This window comes from Panthera uncia, chromosome D2 (genome assembly GCF_023721935.1).
Source record: "Panthera uncia isolate 11264 chromosome D2, Puncia_PCG_1.0, whole genome shotgun sequence".
NCBI classification, from domain to species: domain Eukaryota; kingdom Metazoa; phylum Chordata; class Mammalia; order Carnivora; family Felidae; genus Panthera; species Panthera uncia.
The window spans coordinates 14,584,726-14,600,330 of NC_064818.1; the positions used below are offsets into that span (position 1 = coordinate 14,584,726).

Here is a 15,605-nt window from a genome sequence, read left to right on the forward strand (position 1 = left end):
TATTAGGACTTCATCAAGACAAAAACTTCTGCACAGTGAAGGAAACAATCAGCAAAACTAAAAGGCAACAGATGGAATGGGAGAAGATATTTGAAAATGACATATCAGATAAAGTGTTAGTATCCAAAATCTATCAAGAACTTATCAAACTTAACACCCAAGAAACAAATAATCCAGTGAAGAAAATGGGCAAAAGACATGAATAGTCACTTTTCAAAAGAAGACATCCAGATGGCTAACACACATGAGAAGATGCTCAACATCACTCATCATCAGGAAAATACATATCAAAACCACAATGAGATACCACTTCACACCTGTCAGAATGGCTAAACTTAACAAATCAGGCAACAACAGATGTTGGCAAGGTTGTGTAGAAAGAGGGAATCTTTGCATTGCTGGTGGGAAGGCAAAGTGGCGCAACCACTCTGGAAAACAGTATGGAGGTTCCTCAAAAAGTTAAAAATAGAACTATCCTACGATCCAGCAATTGCACTATTAGTTATTTACCTAAAGGATACAAGAATACAGATTCAAAGGGATACACGTATCCCAATGTCTATAACAGCATTATCAACAATAGCCAAACTATGGAGAGAGTCCAAATGTCTATCAACTCTTAAATGGTTAAAGATGTGGTATATGTATATACATTGTGTGTGTTTGTGTGTATGTATGTATATGTGTGTGTATATATATATATATATATATACACAATGGTAAACACAATCACCATTGTTATTCAACATAGTGTTGGAAGTGTGTAAGTGTGTGTGTGTGTACACACACACACATACATACAATGGAATATTATTCAGCTATCAAAAAAATGAAATCTTGCCATTTACAATGACATGGATGGAGGTAGAATGTATTATGCCCAATGAAATAAGTCAGTTGGAAAAAGACAAATATCATATGACTTCACTCATATGTGGAAATTAAGATACAAAACAGATGAAGGGAAGGGAAGCAAAAATAACATAAAAACAAGGAGGGGGACAAACATAAGAGGCTCTTAAATATAGAGAACAAACTGAGGGTTGGTGGAGAGAGGTGGGGGGGATGAGCTAAATGAACAAGGGGTATTAAGGTAGACACGTGTTGGGATGAGCCCTGGGTGTTATAAGTAAGTGATGCATCACCAAATTCTATTCCTGAAATCATTATTACAGCATATGTTAACTTAGATTTAAACTAAGAAAAATAAATAAAACCTATCATTGTGCCTTTATAACGCAGAATACACTGCCAAATCCTTAGACTAGTAGTCAAAGTCCTCCACAATAATGCCCCAAAGTTGCATTCCAACTATAGTTTATACTACTTTCTTTCAACTATCCTTTCATCAACATGTTAACCATAACATTTATTGAAAACCAACGATTTAACAGATAACAAGCTTTTTTTCCTGTGGTTTAAGAGCACAGACTAGACTCAGACTGGATTCAAATCCAGCAATTTCCTTGATCTCCCTAAGCTTCAGTTTCTTCATCTATAAAATGGGAATCATCCATCCAATTATTCTACAAAGAGTTATTGAACAACTGTAGGTGACGTAGGTACATTCATGACATTACTATTGTAGAATGGCTGTTAAGGCGAGTTCTCTAACTCCTAGGTGCTGGTGCTGTTTACTGAGAAGAAGGTTGAGGGAAAAGCAGATTTAGGAAAGGCAGTAGATCAAGAATGTTATTTGGGCCACGTCCTGGTTGAGATGCCCCTGAGACATCCGAGAGGAGATGAGAAGTAAGCAGCAGAATATATATTAAATGGAGCTCTAAGATTAGGACAAGGCTGGAGACAGAAAATGGAGCGTGAAGTGCCTTGAAATGCATTTAGGGCCATAGGATAAAAAAAACATAGCTTTAGATGTGTGGTGTTACATGAGCCAACAGGAGAAAATGCTTCCAGAAGAGTTAGTGACCTGCTTTGTGAAATATAACCAGAGGTTCCACTTATAGGATGGCTGTATAGGGAGCATACTGGTGACAACTACCTTAAAAAAGACTTAAAGGCTCTGGAAATTGTCTTAAGGGCATACAACAAATAAAGAAGTATTTATTCAAGAAGACTATACTAAATCTTGGTAAGAACAGTGAGAGTCTGTGACATCTGAGCTATGGCCTACAACCTCTGCCTCACCTCACCCCCACCCAGCTCAGCTCGACAGAAGCTCCATTCCCATCAGATTTGGCCCAGGAGACAGGACTCCCTCCCAGTCAGCTCCCAATCAAAGCAGTGTATATTTCAATCAGAGGCACAGGACATCAGCATTTCACATCTTCTCCAACTCTGCGTTTAAGAGGCTAAATTCCTACTGAGTGTAAGTGAGAGGTGAAGGCTTCCCTTCTTCCACCCAGCTCCCACTCACAGGATGAGGCTCTACCCCAGTGAAAACACTGGATTCCAAAATGCTTTCACCCCACAAGTTCACTCGGAGAGCAGTCATTCTCTCTGGGAGAACCAAGCAAAGAAGATTGCAAGTTACTACTCCACCCAGCGCCCAGAATATGGCTCAGATATTTTGCTCAGGTCGGGAGGTGTTACACAAGAACAGAACTGCAAATCTTTCACCAAAGGGACTAATTTTATTTAAGAGTGTGGGGGAAGTTCAAGCATAAGAGCATTTTCAAAAACCATGGCTCCTCTTAATTAAGAGCAACAAGCTAAATCATAGGCCAGCTGTTTTACCAGAGAGAATCAGGCAAAAAGGCATCTAATAAGATCCCGCCTGGGATCAGAACACACTTTAAAGACTGGCCCACAAATTATCCCTGTCTGAAATTAATTGGAATAGACGGTGGAGAAATTTATGCCCCAGGCATAATAAAAAAATAATTGAGCAACCAGTCAGCAATCACTGGAGACTAACAACTGGGTGTAATACCAAATGAAGCACAGAGCTTAACAGAGACCAGTGGAAGCGATGGTCAAAGGGAAGCATGCTAAAACTGTGTTATTGCAGGGTAGCTGTGTGTGCACTAAAGCTATACCTTCTGAGGAGTGACACCAAAGGCTTTGCACTGTAGGGGAAAAGAGACATTATTAAAATAGTCTATCCAAATCCTTAAACAAACACACAAACAAAAACAACAAAAAGACCTGGATAGGGGGTGAGGGAAATCATTTTCCACGTTTGCTACAATGTATTCCCTAAAATGTCATTTTTAACAACAACAACAACAACAACAACAACAACAACAACAAATATGAGACATACAAAGACACAGGAACGTGTGATCTATCTACTGGGGAGAAAGGAAGCAACAGAAATGGCCTCTGAAAGGTCCCAGATTTCAGACTGAACAAAGACATCACAACTGTCCTTTTAAATATGTGCAATGGACTAAGGGGAAGCACGTTTTAAAATAAAGGAAGGTATGATGATTCTTATCAAAAAGAGTATAAAGACAGACAATTATAAAAAAAGGAATCAAATGGAAACTATGGAGTTGAAAATGCAGTAACTAAAACGAAAAATCACCAGAGGAGCTTGATAGTAGATATGAACAGAAGAATGAGAGAATTTGAAGAGAGATCTATATAGATTATGTAATCTGGAAAAAAAGAGAGATAGAGAATAAAGATGGAATGGAAAACCTCAGAGAAATGTGGGACACCATTATGTATACCAACATATGTGTAATGGGAGTACCAGAAGGAGAGAGGAAAAGGAGCCCCAAAATTACTTGAAGCAATTATAGCTGAAAACCCCAAATTTGCTGAACGCATTAACCTACACATCCAAGTAATTAAACAGACTCCTAGTTGGATACACGGTCTAGAAAAAGATCTACATCATGATAAAAATGCTGAAAGCCAATAACAAGGAGAAATCTGGAAAGCAGCAAGAGAAAAATGACTCATTGGCCTCCCATAAGCTAATGACTGTGGGGAGGCTTCCTTCCTCCTTCCCTGAATCCCTCAGATTGGCTCTTCCAGTGCTAACAAAGCACCAACTACTTCACCTTTTACAACTCATTTCACTTGTACTCAGGGTTGGCCACATAGTCTGTGGAGCCCAGTGCAAACATGAGGGACCCCTGTTTTAAACTTGTTAAGGAATTCAAGATGGTAACAGAGCATTACCGTGAAGCTCAGGAACTTCTGGGCACTGAGCCCTGAGTGGCACAATTCGCTCGCCCATGAAGCTGGTCCTGGTTAGTTTCTCATTGAACGTCTTTCTTGCTAGATCTGAAGAACCATGAAGGCAAGGTCCACATGTGGTGTCTCTCTTGTTCACCACTAAATCCTTTTAGTCTTTCCCAGAGCCTACCTCAGTAGCCACTCAATGAGGCTGTCGGCCTAAGGAAGCTCAATTCATCTTAACCTGCTTTGTTAGGATGTAAAAACATAGCTAATGTTTCCTCCACTGTATGGTAACTATTAATTTTTTTTTCATTTATAAAAGCTTCATCTTTCACTGTTGTTTAGCATGTTGGCCTTTTCAAAAGAGTATAGACAGCTTATGCCTAATTACTATACATTTATATTGCAGTTAAGTAATTCTATATTTATAGGCCCACTGAACAGAATATGCCATTTTTTTCTGAGTTGACCTATTAGGTATGCATGTTTTGATACTTGTGGTTCCCTTTCATGTTTACCTAAAAAGTTTCCCATTGCATTAACTGTTGGCTTTTTAAAAAAATTTATTTATTTAAATTCAAGTTAGTTAACATACAGTGTAGTATTGGTTTCAGTAAAACCCAGTGATTCATCTCTTACCTCTGACACCCAGTGTTCATCCCAGCAAGTGTCCTTCTTAATGCCCATCCCCCATTTAGTCCATCCCTCCACCCACTTTCCTTCCAGCAACCCTCAGTTTGTTCTTCGCGTTTAAGAGTCTCTTATGGTTTGTCTCTTTGTTTTGATCTTACTTTGCTTTTAGGTACACATACATTTCTAGGCTTCTGAACTTTTTGACGAAACATTACTATAGCTTTGGATTCCATTTACAAAGCTCACACTTCAGATGTCTACTCTGCACTATACGTATGGTTACAATAGGTGTGAACAGGGACTAGATACAGGTTGGGTCTTTGGAAATCTACTAAACTTCTCTGGGTCTATTTTATTCCTAATAGGGATACTACGACTTGCCTTACCAATTGTATTAAAGGTAATTACAGGAGGTGTCTCACATACGCACCTAGGAGGGTCCTCACCACTTACATAGGCCACGGATGCCAAGTTTCCGTCCCTCTGGTGTGGCAGGGCAATTCTTGGATCTGTATGAGATGTTATCTGCTTCATACTCCACCCAAGCTCTCATTGCTTAGTGAGAATTACCAGATGCTTCATGGTTCTTCAAATTTTTCTGATTTAAGCATGTTAGTAATGAATATGTCTCATTAACCACAATCCTGCAGCATCAACGGAGATTCAGTTCATACACTAATTCCACGTTGCAGAGGCATGCCTTCTGAAAAGCTGGAGTTGCAAGTTCTCACGATGAAACGCAACTCTTCAATGCATGTGTAAACCTAACATATTTTAAGTAGAATATTTCACTATACTTTTTAAAAAGTATTTAATCCCATGACTCACTTAGTGATCTTCAGATCAGTGAATTTAGCAGGTTAATACCTGGCTTTTTTTTTTTTTTAATTTTTTTTTTCAACGTTTATTTATTTTTGGGACAGAGAGAGACAGAGCATGAACGGGGGAGGGACAGAGAGAGAGGGAGACACAGAATCGGAAATAGGCTCCAGGCTCTGAGCCATCAGCCCAGAGCCTGACGCGGGGCTCGAACTCACGGACTGTGAGATCGTGACCTGGCCAAAGTCGGACGCTTAACCGACTGCGCCACCCAGGCGCCCCTATACCTGGCTTTATTAAACATTGATGAGCCTTATTAATGTTCCTTTCCTTATTAAATACAAAATAAGCCATTACAAACTATAGTCAAAATTATCAGATCAAAGCCACTGAGCAAGTAGACTAGCTATAAAAAAAAAAGTTTATTAAAAAAATAGACAACATATGTAAACATCTTTTTCAGTCACAAGGCTTCATAATACAGCATTTCAGGCTCAGGCCTTAAATTTCTGCAGTGGGAGCACCTTAAATGTTGACTAATAGTAATCAGCTTAATTTCTCTTTCAATGAGCTATTAAGTCTATATGAAAATAAATAACCAGATTCTGCTAAGTATAACAAAGACACATATAGAAAATCATAAATATACAACAGATCTCAGCAAAAACCAACTCTTTGCAGTAACGTGACATTAAATCCTCGTATTGCAATTATCTCTTTAACGTATCTTCACTTCTAAATTCATCGTGATGTAAAGTTGACTGCAATGAAGCTAGATGGGAGAAGGAACAGAGCAGAAGGAAAAGACAGGACACCTGCCACTGCCCTCCACCCCTTACTCACACACACAAACACACACACACACAAACGTGTGCACACACATAATGTTTTGGCAGAAGCAAAACTGAGAACAGAGTTTCTATGCTTTTTTTCATGTACTATTTCAGGCATGTATTTCCTTCACTTTTAGCTGGAAATTACATGCCCCCAAATGACTGACTACAAAGCAGCCAACCACAGTTTCAAATGTGATAAAGTCTTGAGGAAACCCGATTTTGATTACGTATTTCAACCACCTCCCAAAAGTGAAGCCAAATCATAGAATGGACCATAATACAACAAAATGTGGATACACACCTGAGATTTTGCTGCAAGAATTTTAAACACAAGAATGTTTTCCTTGGGGTTAAATGCACTTAAATTATTGTAATCCTTTCATGCTCTGTTGACCATCTGCTGGGGCATACCTGCCAAGTGACTATGATGTTCCCAAATGGCCAAATACCATTTTCTTTTTTTCTGCTCTAGGTGGATATTTTATCACAGCTGATTTAAACTGCTGTCATTACAGTTACTGGGTAAACCCTGACCCAGGTAAAATTTTAAATGAAATGTCAAGTGATATTTGCAATTTAGTGTTTCATTGTATGCAAAATTTTAAGTATTTATTGTCATCCCAAATAGTCACATTCTAGTGATGGAAGGGAAGCATAATGAATGTACTAAAAGAAACCCAGACAAATATACAAGCTCCTGGATACTCATTTCTGTAGTTTAATAACTCAACAGTCTATTTGTATCATAGATGTAGTATTTTATAAAAGTGACTCCATTTAAAATCCTGATCTGCTACCCCAAATCCATTTAAAAACCCCTATCTGAAAATAATCTGTATTTGTCATTTGTACCATTATCAGCTTATCTTTTGATGTCTATCTACCATTTATCCACAACTACTGAAACATGAGATAACTATGCAATACTTAAATTCTAACAATGCTGCTTGCTGCTTCTTGATTTGGTGGTTCTTCTGACTATACTGGGGGTTATCAGAATAATCACATATTTAAACAGAAAAATAAAATTAAGTGACATGACTGTTTCTGACACGTGATATACAAGTCACCACTTAATTTTTAAAAATCCTACAAAATGGAAAAGCTTTACACTCTGGGCACCAACTATGTGGTGACTGATGGAAGAAGAAACTTTTCTACCATAAGAGCCTACAGCTTGGCCTCGCTCATGTGGACATCATGTGGTCCTAGCCAAATGCCAATGACTGACCTTTTAAAAATCTGTCTTGGGGTTCTAATGGATAAGAAATTTTTTAAAGTTACATTCTGTACAATGTTTGCAAGTTACATTCAGTTAAGTTTCCTCAAAGAGAGAAATACTGCATAATTTATGTGAGATCTGGGCAGATCTATACATTACAAGCCTATGTTGAGTTCAGGGGATTTCATTGGGACCCTCTGTCTATTCCAGTCTTCAATATATCTCTTTAAATAGATACCTTTACTTACTAATATCACATTATTCCTGTTGTTTTGTTGCACAAATAACAAGAAAGAGATGAAAAAGAGCAAAAAGAGAAGGCAAACAGGAAGAAAATGAAGGGGAAGGGACAAAAAGGGTACACTTCATTACAATTTGGGTGTTATAGACAAGGATATAAATGAGGACAGAGAAAGCATTAAAATTATGCTCAAGGTAACTCTGCCCAGCATAGTTTTACATTGTTGCACATTTCTTGTTTTATTTGTGTGTGTGTGTGTGTGTGTGTGTGTGTGTGTGTGTTTCAGGTTACTAGGTAAGAATCCAGTGGGGAAAAAATGATACAGACCACTAAGAGCAATCACATATATTTTTCTGCAAAGGTTGACATCCATTACTACTTTTAGTAACATGGCCACAGCTTTTGAAAACACAGCAGCATGAAACAGTTCAAAGGTAGACACATTGTTTTAATTTGTTCACCTTAAAAAAAAAAAAAGGCTCAAACAAAGTAAGGCACTTAAGACAGAAATTCTTTCTCCAGTTGATATATGGATGGTCGGCTAGTTCTGCTCTTCATCCTGCACAAAGGCACCGTGCAGTCCCTGCTTTGGCCTTCGGCATCTGCGTCCAGTAGGGAAGGCACATGGGGTTTAGTTCTCTCCTGGGCACCGAGGGAACAGTTAGCAGTGGGTCCCGGACCACGCATGGCAGAGTCGGCCCGTGTGGGCTGAGACTCTGTTCGGCTCCTGGAGGAGGGAGGGCGAGGCAGAGGCATGATGCTGACCGCTCTTTGTTTTTCGGGCGGGGCCTCCTTTGGCAGATTACCGTGAGGCCCATGTGAGAGGTGGGGGATCCCCAGAACCCGCTCAGGGGGCAGGTAAGAGACTCCGGGGACTGGTAGAGTTGTCCCAGCTGCTTGAGAAAGCAGAGACAGTGCACAATTAGAGGGACAGTGACTTCTAAAACAAGCAACATCCAGCCCAATAACCAGGAGGGCACATGGATTCGGTAATCACTTTCAAGTGAGCAGTAACAAAAAACCCTGGACATAAATAAACCTTTTAGAAGGACTGGGATACAATGTTTGTTTATGAAAAAGCCCTGCCAGATTGTAAAGAGTGTTTCTACCAAGGAAACTCGACCCATAAACACAGCCACATCACTGTCACAGCACTGTGGTCAATCATCGCAACTGTTTCATAAACAGGAGAGGCTTCAAGATGGATAAGACTAGAATAGAGGTTTGTTTTTTTGTGTGTGTGTTTTTTAAATTATGGTTAATATGATGAACTTTCACTTTCAGATTATGATCTGAAAAAATGGATGACAACTGGGAGGCAGTTAGGTCCTACATGCTGGCCCTTCTCTTTCTTGTTCTGCACAACTGACTCATTACCACTCCAGCAAATAATTATTGGCTTATAATTAAAAGAAAAAGAATGCTTTCTCATGGGATTATTGTCCTAGAATTTCTCCTTGTGCAATTACAAACTACTAATACTCTACTGCATTACAGAAGGGCAATAAATGTATCTAAAGACAATGGACAATAAGCTGGAAAAAAAATCATGTCGGGGGTATAGTCCTTAAAAGAGCAGAGGAAAAGAAAAAGAATGAAAACCATTTCAGTTTTAATATACTTTATAACTAACCATTAGTTAGTTAGTTATTAGTTAGTAAAAACTAACTAACTTTTTACAACCTAAAGGGCATTTTTCATACACATGACCTCGCTTAGTACTCAAGGCATATGTTTGTAATTATCTTTACATACAAAAGAAGCACAGCATGGTGTGCACCGTTTGACTCTTAACCCTTGCTAAATTCAACCTGGTCGTCAACTGAGCAGTGAAGCCGGGGGACGCAGAAGAACACGTATCACAGGGGAGGCTGGGTGATCAGTTATGGGGTTCCAGCTCTCCCACTAATTACTGGTTCAGATCTGGGCAAATGACCTGTCCTCCATACTGTGAGGAGCTGGGGCAGTTATTCTCTACATGTTTGCTCGGTTTTAATTTGCTATTATATATATACGTTGCTGAAATCCAATCATGCTTTTCCTAGAATTCAAATGATAAAGTCAAACAAAAGAGGAGGGTAAAATTCAAAGATCTGTATTCACTGTGCAAACAAACTTGTAAGTGTAGCCACTTGGAAGATATACAATCAGATATCCAAGCGATCTGACATTCTAATCTCAACAGCCGTGTTCTGTACTTTGACCCAGCTAACGCAACCTACCTGGGGTCTGAGAAGCGTTTCCATCAGACAGGGTGCGTCTGTGATGCGACGCTTGTTCTTTCGAAGAAGGGTAATAAGGCACATTCCCAAATGTCGGCTCCAAGAAAGGAGGAGGCAGGTTTTTCCACATCCTCTGATCAGTCTCAAGTCTTGGCGTGGAGGGCAGTCTGTGACTCCCTCCCCCAACGGTAGGGCAGAAATCTGGAGTGGGCATCTCAGGGTCACAGGTGATGTGGGTGCTGCCCTCAGATGCATCTTCACCGTCGGTCTGGAGCAAGCACTTCGTGGAGAGAGAGGGCATGGACAGAAGGCTCAGGGCACTTGTTGGAGGGAAGACGGGTGGGTTGCCGGCCCCCTCGCCTGTAGACGGTGGCCTTGTAGAAGGACTTGTACTGCCTCGGGACTTGGGAGCCCGCTGGAAGATTCCCTCGCGTTTCTTCCTTTCTTCTTTGGGCAACGGTTCCTCAGCAGCCTGTGTTTTATTGAGCTCTCTGATATCCAGCCCCAGAGCCACGGATGCCAGCAGCATGGTGCAGCCATACAGGGCAGACTCTGTCTTCTTTCTCTGGGGGGATCTGCTCAGGCTATTCGTAGGGGTCACCTGAGGAGTGACAGCAGCAGGGTTCGTGGAGAATCCCTCCTCCCAGCTTCCAGGTTCCACTGGATTCTCTCTCTGGCCATCTTTCCAAAGAGGTAGATCCACATAGCCTTGACTAGGTGATTTTATTTGCTTTGGTTTTCTGTGTTCTGATCCGTCCAGGGAAAGTTTTGGCTCTTCAGAAACACCTGAATAAAGATGTAAATAAATATACAGGATAAGTACAATTTACAGTAAAAATTATTTAAACGATACTATAAAATAAAGCTAAAATCTAATAAATATTCTAAGTCCAAGCACATGGAGTCTTTTCCGTTGAGCAAACAGTTCATCCAGAAGGACCCTAAGGAAAGGGAGCCGGGGACACAGAACTCAAGGTTCCCCAGCAAGCACATCACCTGCTGTTCCTTATCCTTCAGGAAATGGCTCTTTGTTGGCATGGAAAATAAAATTAGTATAGAAAAAAGTCATCAAGATACAGAAATGCACACACATATACGTGGGCACTGTAATGTATCAGACACAGCGTGCCCTTTGCCTCCTCTGAATGTGTCCGGCCCCGTCATCCATGACTCGTCTGTGTGTACAAGAACCACTAGGCCACAGATCAGTGTGGAAACTGGAAACCTGCAGAAATGTGAACTCTGACCCACTCCAGACTCAGGAACCAGAAATTCTAAGGCTGACACCCAGGGGTCTGTGTTTTAACACGCCTTTACTCAAGTTTGGGAGCCACTGGAACAAAGGAAGATTCTCCGAAGAGGTCCCACAGGGTAACAAATTGTATCAGCTGAAGAGGAAGCGGTAATTGTTATTACTTGGGTGCTTAACAATGAATCAGCCAAGCGACAAACTCCTTAATCCACATTCAGAGCAATCCACAAAGAGGCTCCAGTGACTTTTCCAATATTATGTCCTATTATTCGTGCAACGTGCTCTATATTAGTCCAGACAAGTCAAGAGGCTAGCTTCTTCCAGTGATCCGGTGGTGCTCTTTCTATCACCGCCTTGCCTTCAGACAGCCCTCTTCTTCCTCCGTCTGGCTTCCTTCCACATTCTACCAGTGGCCCCAAGTTCCCTCTCACCTCAGAAAGCCCTCTCTCAAAGTACCACCTGATGCTAATGCAGCCTGACACGGCCCATGCCCCCCCAACGTTCAGTCTCGGCTCCCTCCAAAGCTCCCCCACCCCACATCTTTCAGTTTCTGTACTTTTAGATCACAATCTAATGTGCATGCAAGCTGGTAAGCTTCTGACCATGTCTTTTTAAATTTGGAGGAGTCTTCCCTGAATAGTACCTTCATCAAGTAGGCACGAAATGCATTTCGGCGAAACGAACATGTATTACATATATGCACAGTACATGTAACGGATAGCAAATGATCAACCCACAGTTTACAAAACAAGAGTGGGGGATGATACTGACAAGTGAAATTCATAGATTTAAAACTATACTGAGCGGGGCACCTGGGTGGCTCAGTTGGTTAAGCGTCCGCCTTTAACTCAGGTCATGATCTTGCAGTTCGTGGGTTTGAGACCTGCATCAGGCTCTGTGCTGACAGCTTGGAGCCTGGAGCCTGCTTCGGATTCTGTGTATTCCTCTCTCTCTGATCCTCCCCTGATCACGCTCTGTCTCTTTCTCTCTCTCGCACGCACGCACACGCTCTCAAAAATGAAATAAAACATTAAAAAAAAAGTATACTGAGAATTTCCTAATGTGTGTTTATGTGTACCTTTCCTGATAAGTAAAACATACTTTCCCCTGAAGTGGTCATGAACTTATACTGGTCCATCGTAATCTTCCCTTCTCATGACTGATGACAAGTATCTGTAGTCCCCAAACCAAGGTAAATATCTACCTAAGATCAAAATGTCCTTTTAGGGTTCATTTAGGCACTGGATAGATGGTGAATGCTTGGTGTGTTCCAGGCATTGGGAGTGGTGAACAAAACTGATGAATTCAGTGACATTCCAGTTTGGGAGCGAAACAGAACAGAAAAATTGTGGGCATCAAATGTAGACGAGTAAGAATTTCAGATAAGAGCTATGGATAAATAAGAATGGGTAATGAGACACCAGGATGGGGTGAGATGCTATTTCAGCGCAGCTGGAAGCAAAAGCTTTCAGGAAACATCTGAGCTGAGACACAAATGCTCAGAAGGACAGGACCACACAGAGGAGTGGTGGTGGGGGGCACAGATAGGACAGACAAGTGTAAGCCTTCTGTTCAATAACCCTTCATGTGAGGGGTGCTCTGGGTGGCTCGGTCGGTTGAGCATCCGACTTCAGCTCAGGTCATGATCTCGCAGTTTGTGGGTTCGAGCCCCGCGTCGGACTCTGTGCTGACAGCTCGGAGCCTGGAGCCTGCTTCGGATTCTGTGTCTCCCTCTCTCTCTGCCCCTCCCCCACTCACACTTTGTCTCTCTCTGTCTTTCAAAAATAAATAAACATTGAAAAAAATTTTTTAAAAAGTTTCAGAGGTAGGAAAATTGTTAGAGAGCCTTCAGGGATTGTTATCACTAAAGAAAAGAAAATTGGTCTTTCTACCTGACAATCTAAGACAGCCCTTTGATGCTATAACCAAGTTAAAGCTGTTTCAGGAGAACACGGTGGTAAATTTCTTGAATTTACTATCCGTGCTGTGCTTAATTTTATAAGCAACTTATCACTCACCGCCCATGTTCAATCTTCCTCTTCTGCACTGTCATGAGGATGTGGTTTTGGTATAAATATCTGCACAAGTATATTTGGGTATATGCAGGACAGGTGTTCTGTCATTCCTGCATAAATGCTTCCTAGTCAGGTTCATGATTGTATTCTGACTCTTGCTGTAAGGGCAACAGGTTCTCCTCTTATTACACATTATGACTTATTGTCAGATACAGTTTGAGTACCAAGGAAGAACAATTAATTGTAATAAAACTGTTATTCCTATAGTATATTTTTCATTATTTGTGACTAAATAGATTAGAGAAGTCTTCCCTTTTTTTCTCAATTCTTTTATTTACCTACTTACTTACTTACTTATTTATTTATGTATTTATTTATTTATTTAGTTATTTATCTATGGAATGTTTTGACCCTCTTAATAAGTCCTCCAAAGGACTGGTGGAGAAAATACAAGGATATATTTGGCTGACTCCACTCAGTCTCTGTTAAGCTACCTCTTGAAGTTCACGTGAAGGGTTATTTTTTTTTTATTTAAAAAAAATTTTTTTTTACATTTATTTATTTCTGAGAGACAGAGCACAAATGGGGGAGGGGCAGAGAGAGAAGGAGACACAGAATCTGAAGCAGGCTCCAGGCCCCGAGCTGTCAGCACAGAGCCCGATGTGGGGATTCAAGCCCATGAACCGCGAGATCATGCCCTGAGACCAAGTCGGCGCTTAACCAACTGAGCCCCCCAGGCGCCCCTCTCTTAAACTTTTTACTATCTGAATTTTGAATAGGCATACTAAATACTGAAAATAATCATGATTCACTTCAGTTAAATAGAGATTGCAATGCAATTCTCTCTAAGCAGTACTTTTCCACAGATAACCTGCTTGGTAAGATTTCATCATGTCAAGAGGTGGAGATACAGGCAGGAGGCAGGAGATCACCCCTTAATCTCAGCAGAATTTCAGCATGTCTATATTTTCATATTTACTACATCCTATACGAAATTAATTTGAGTCTACAGAATTAATTAGGATACCACTTTTTTCTGGTAAACAACAGGAGTTACAAATTCCCAATAAACAATGTGGCGCCTCATTACTTTTCACCAAAAAGACTTCCAGGACAGAAAATAAGTTATGAGTTTAAGTAAATGCTACTACTTGCTAACTTTCCCTATGCTACTTGAACGACCACACGGAACTATTAAAGCAGAGCTTCTAGAACATTCAGATGGGAAGTCTACCTCAAACAAATTCCATTTCCTGAAGCACAATTACCTGGCTGGTCCACAAATAACGAAGCCAACGGCATGGTTTTCTGATTCTTTAGTAAGAGAGTTGACCAAGGACTGTTGCCGTCTGAGAGAGGTCTTATTCTAAAGGAGAATGTAACAGAAACAAAATTAGGTTTTGACAGATATACGCTGACAAAATTTTTAAGTAGGAAACAGCACATTTGTAGTGTTTTGAAGGGCTAACAACGTACGAATAAAACCTTGAAATGGGACACAAAGTACATTGGAAATTTTTTTTTAACTGCATAACTATACAGTAACTAATTTAGTAGGATAAACTCATCCAGGAAATTAAATTAGTATTGGGTAGCTCTGTATTTTTCCAACTGCTTTTTGAAAGTGAAGTCTGGCCAAAGTGATGTTACAAAAGGCACTGTATCTGTCACGGTAAATGCTGAAGTACTCCCTCCCCTCGCCCCCACCACGATATCACACACATACCTTTCTTTGCACTCAGTTCTTTCTTTCATTTGAATTGAATTTGGTCCCCAGGTACAACCTTTTTTCTTGAAACTCCTTTTCACATCTTCAAACTCTTCTTGTCGACAGACAGTATTCCTTCCCCAAGTTTTGTTGCTTTCATCCGAAGTCACTAGGCAGAGAGCATCACACGTTTACCAATTAAAAAAAACTTAAGCCAATCAAACCAGTTGTACAGCTACCTTATGCAAAGCATGTTGGCAGTGGAGAAACATGAAAATGATAAAAATTATTTCTTTCAGCCCATTGACAGCAAACTTCCTTCTCTTACCATAAAATTAGGGGGAAAAAAAGTGAAATGAGTTAAAGAAAAGACAGGCTGAACTTAAGGAAAGAAAGTATATATTTTTAAATTGCAATTTAATCCCATTTTCATAAGTCATTGCCGCTTTACTCCGGCCATCACGACAGCTTGGCTACAGTTGCCTTTTAAACCTCAGACTGACCACACTCAGATACCACCTCAAGCCAGTCAGAGTGGCCAAAATGAAGAAATCAGGAGACTATA

General features: G+C 40.5%; 1 protein-coding gene across 2 annotated transcripts in view; it reads right to left on the bottom strand.

Annotated features, from left to right (window-relative positions):
* Window positions 1-5,955: 5,955 nt before the first annotated feature.
* MAP3K21 (mitogen-activated protein kinase kinase kinase 21) overlaps window positions 5,956-15,605 on the bottom strand; it is a 61,265-nt gene continuing 51,615 nt past the window's right edge. The window contains exons 7-10 of one of the 2 annotated variants that reach the window (XM_049644996.1): window positions 15,059-15,209; window positions 14,601-14,698; window positions 10,066-10,851; window positions 5,956-8,736 (exon numbers count right to left, since the gene is read on the bottom strand). In XM_049644996.1, the coding sequence (XP_049500953.1) occupies window positions 8,342-8,736; window positions 10,066-10,851; window positions 14,601-14,698; window positions 15,059-15,209 (1,430 nt within the window). In that variant the 3' untranslated portion in view covers window positions 5,956-8,341. Of the gene's footprint in view, window positions 8,740-10,065; window positions 10,852-14,600; window positions 14,699-15,058; window positions 15,210-15,605 lie in introns of both variants that reach the window. The other variant, XM_049644994.1, reaches the window with a different exon arrangement.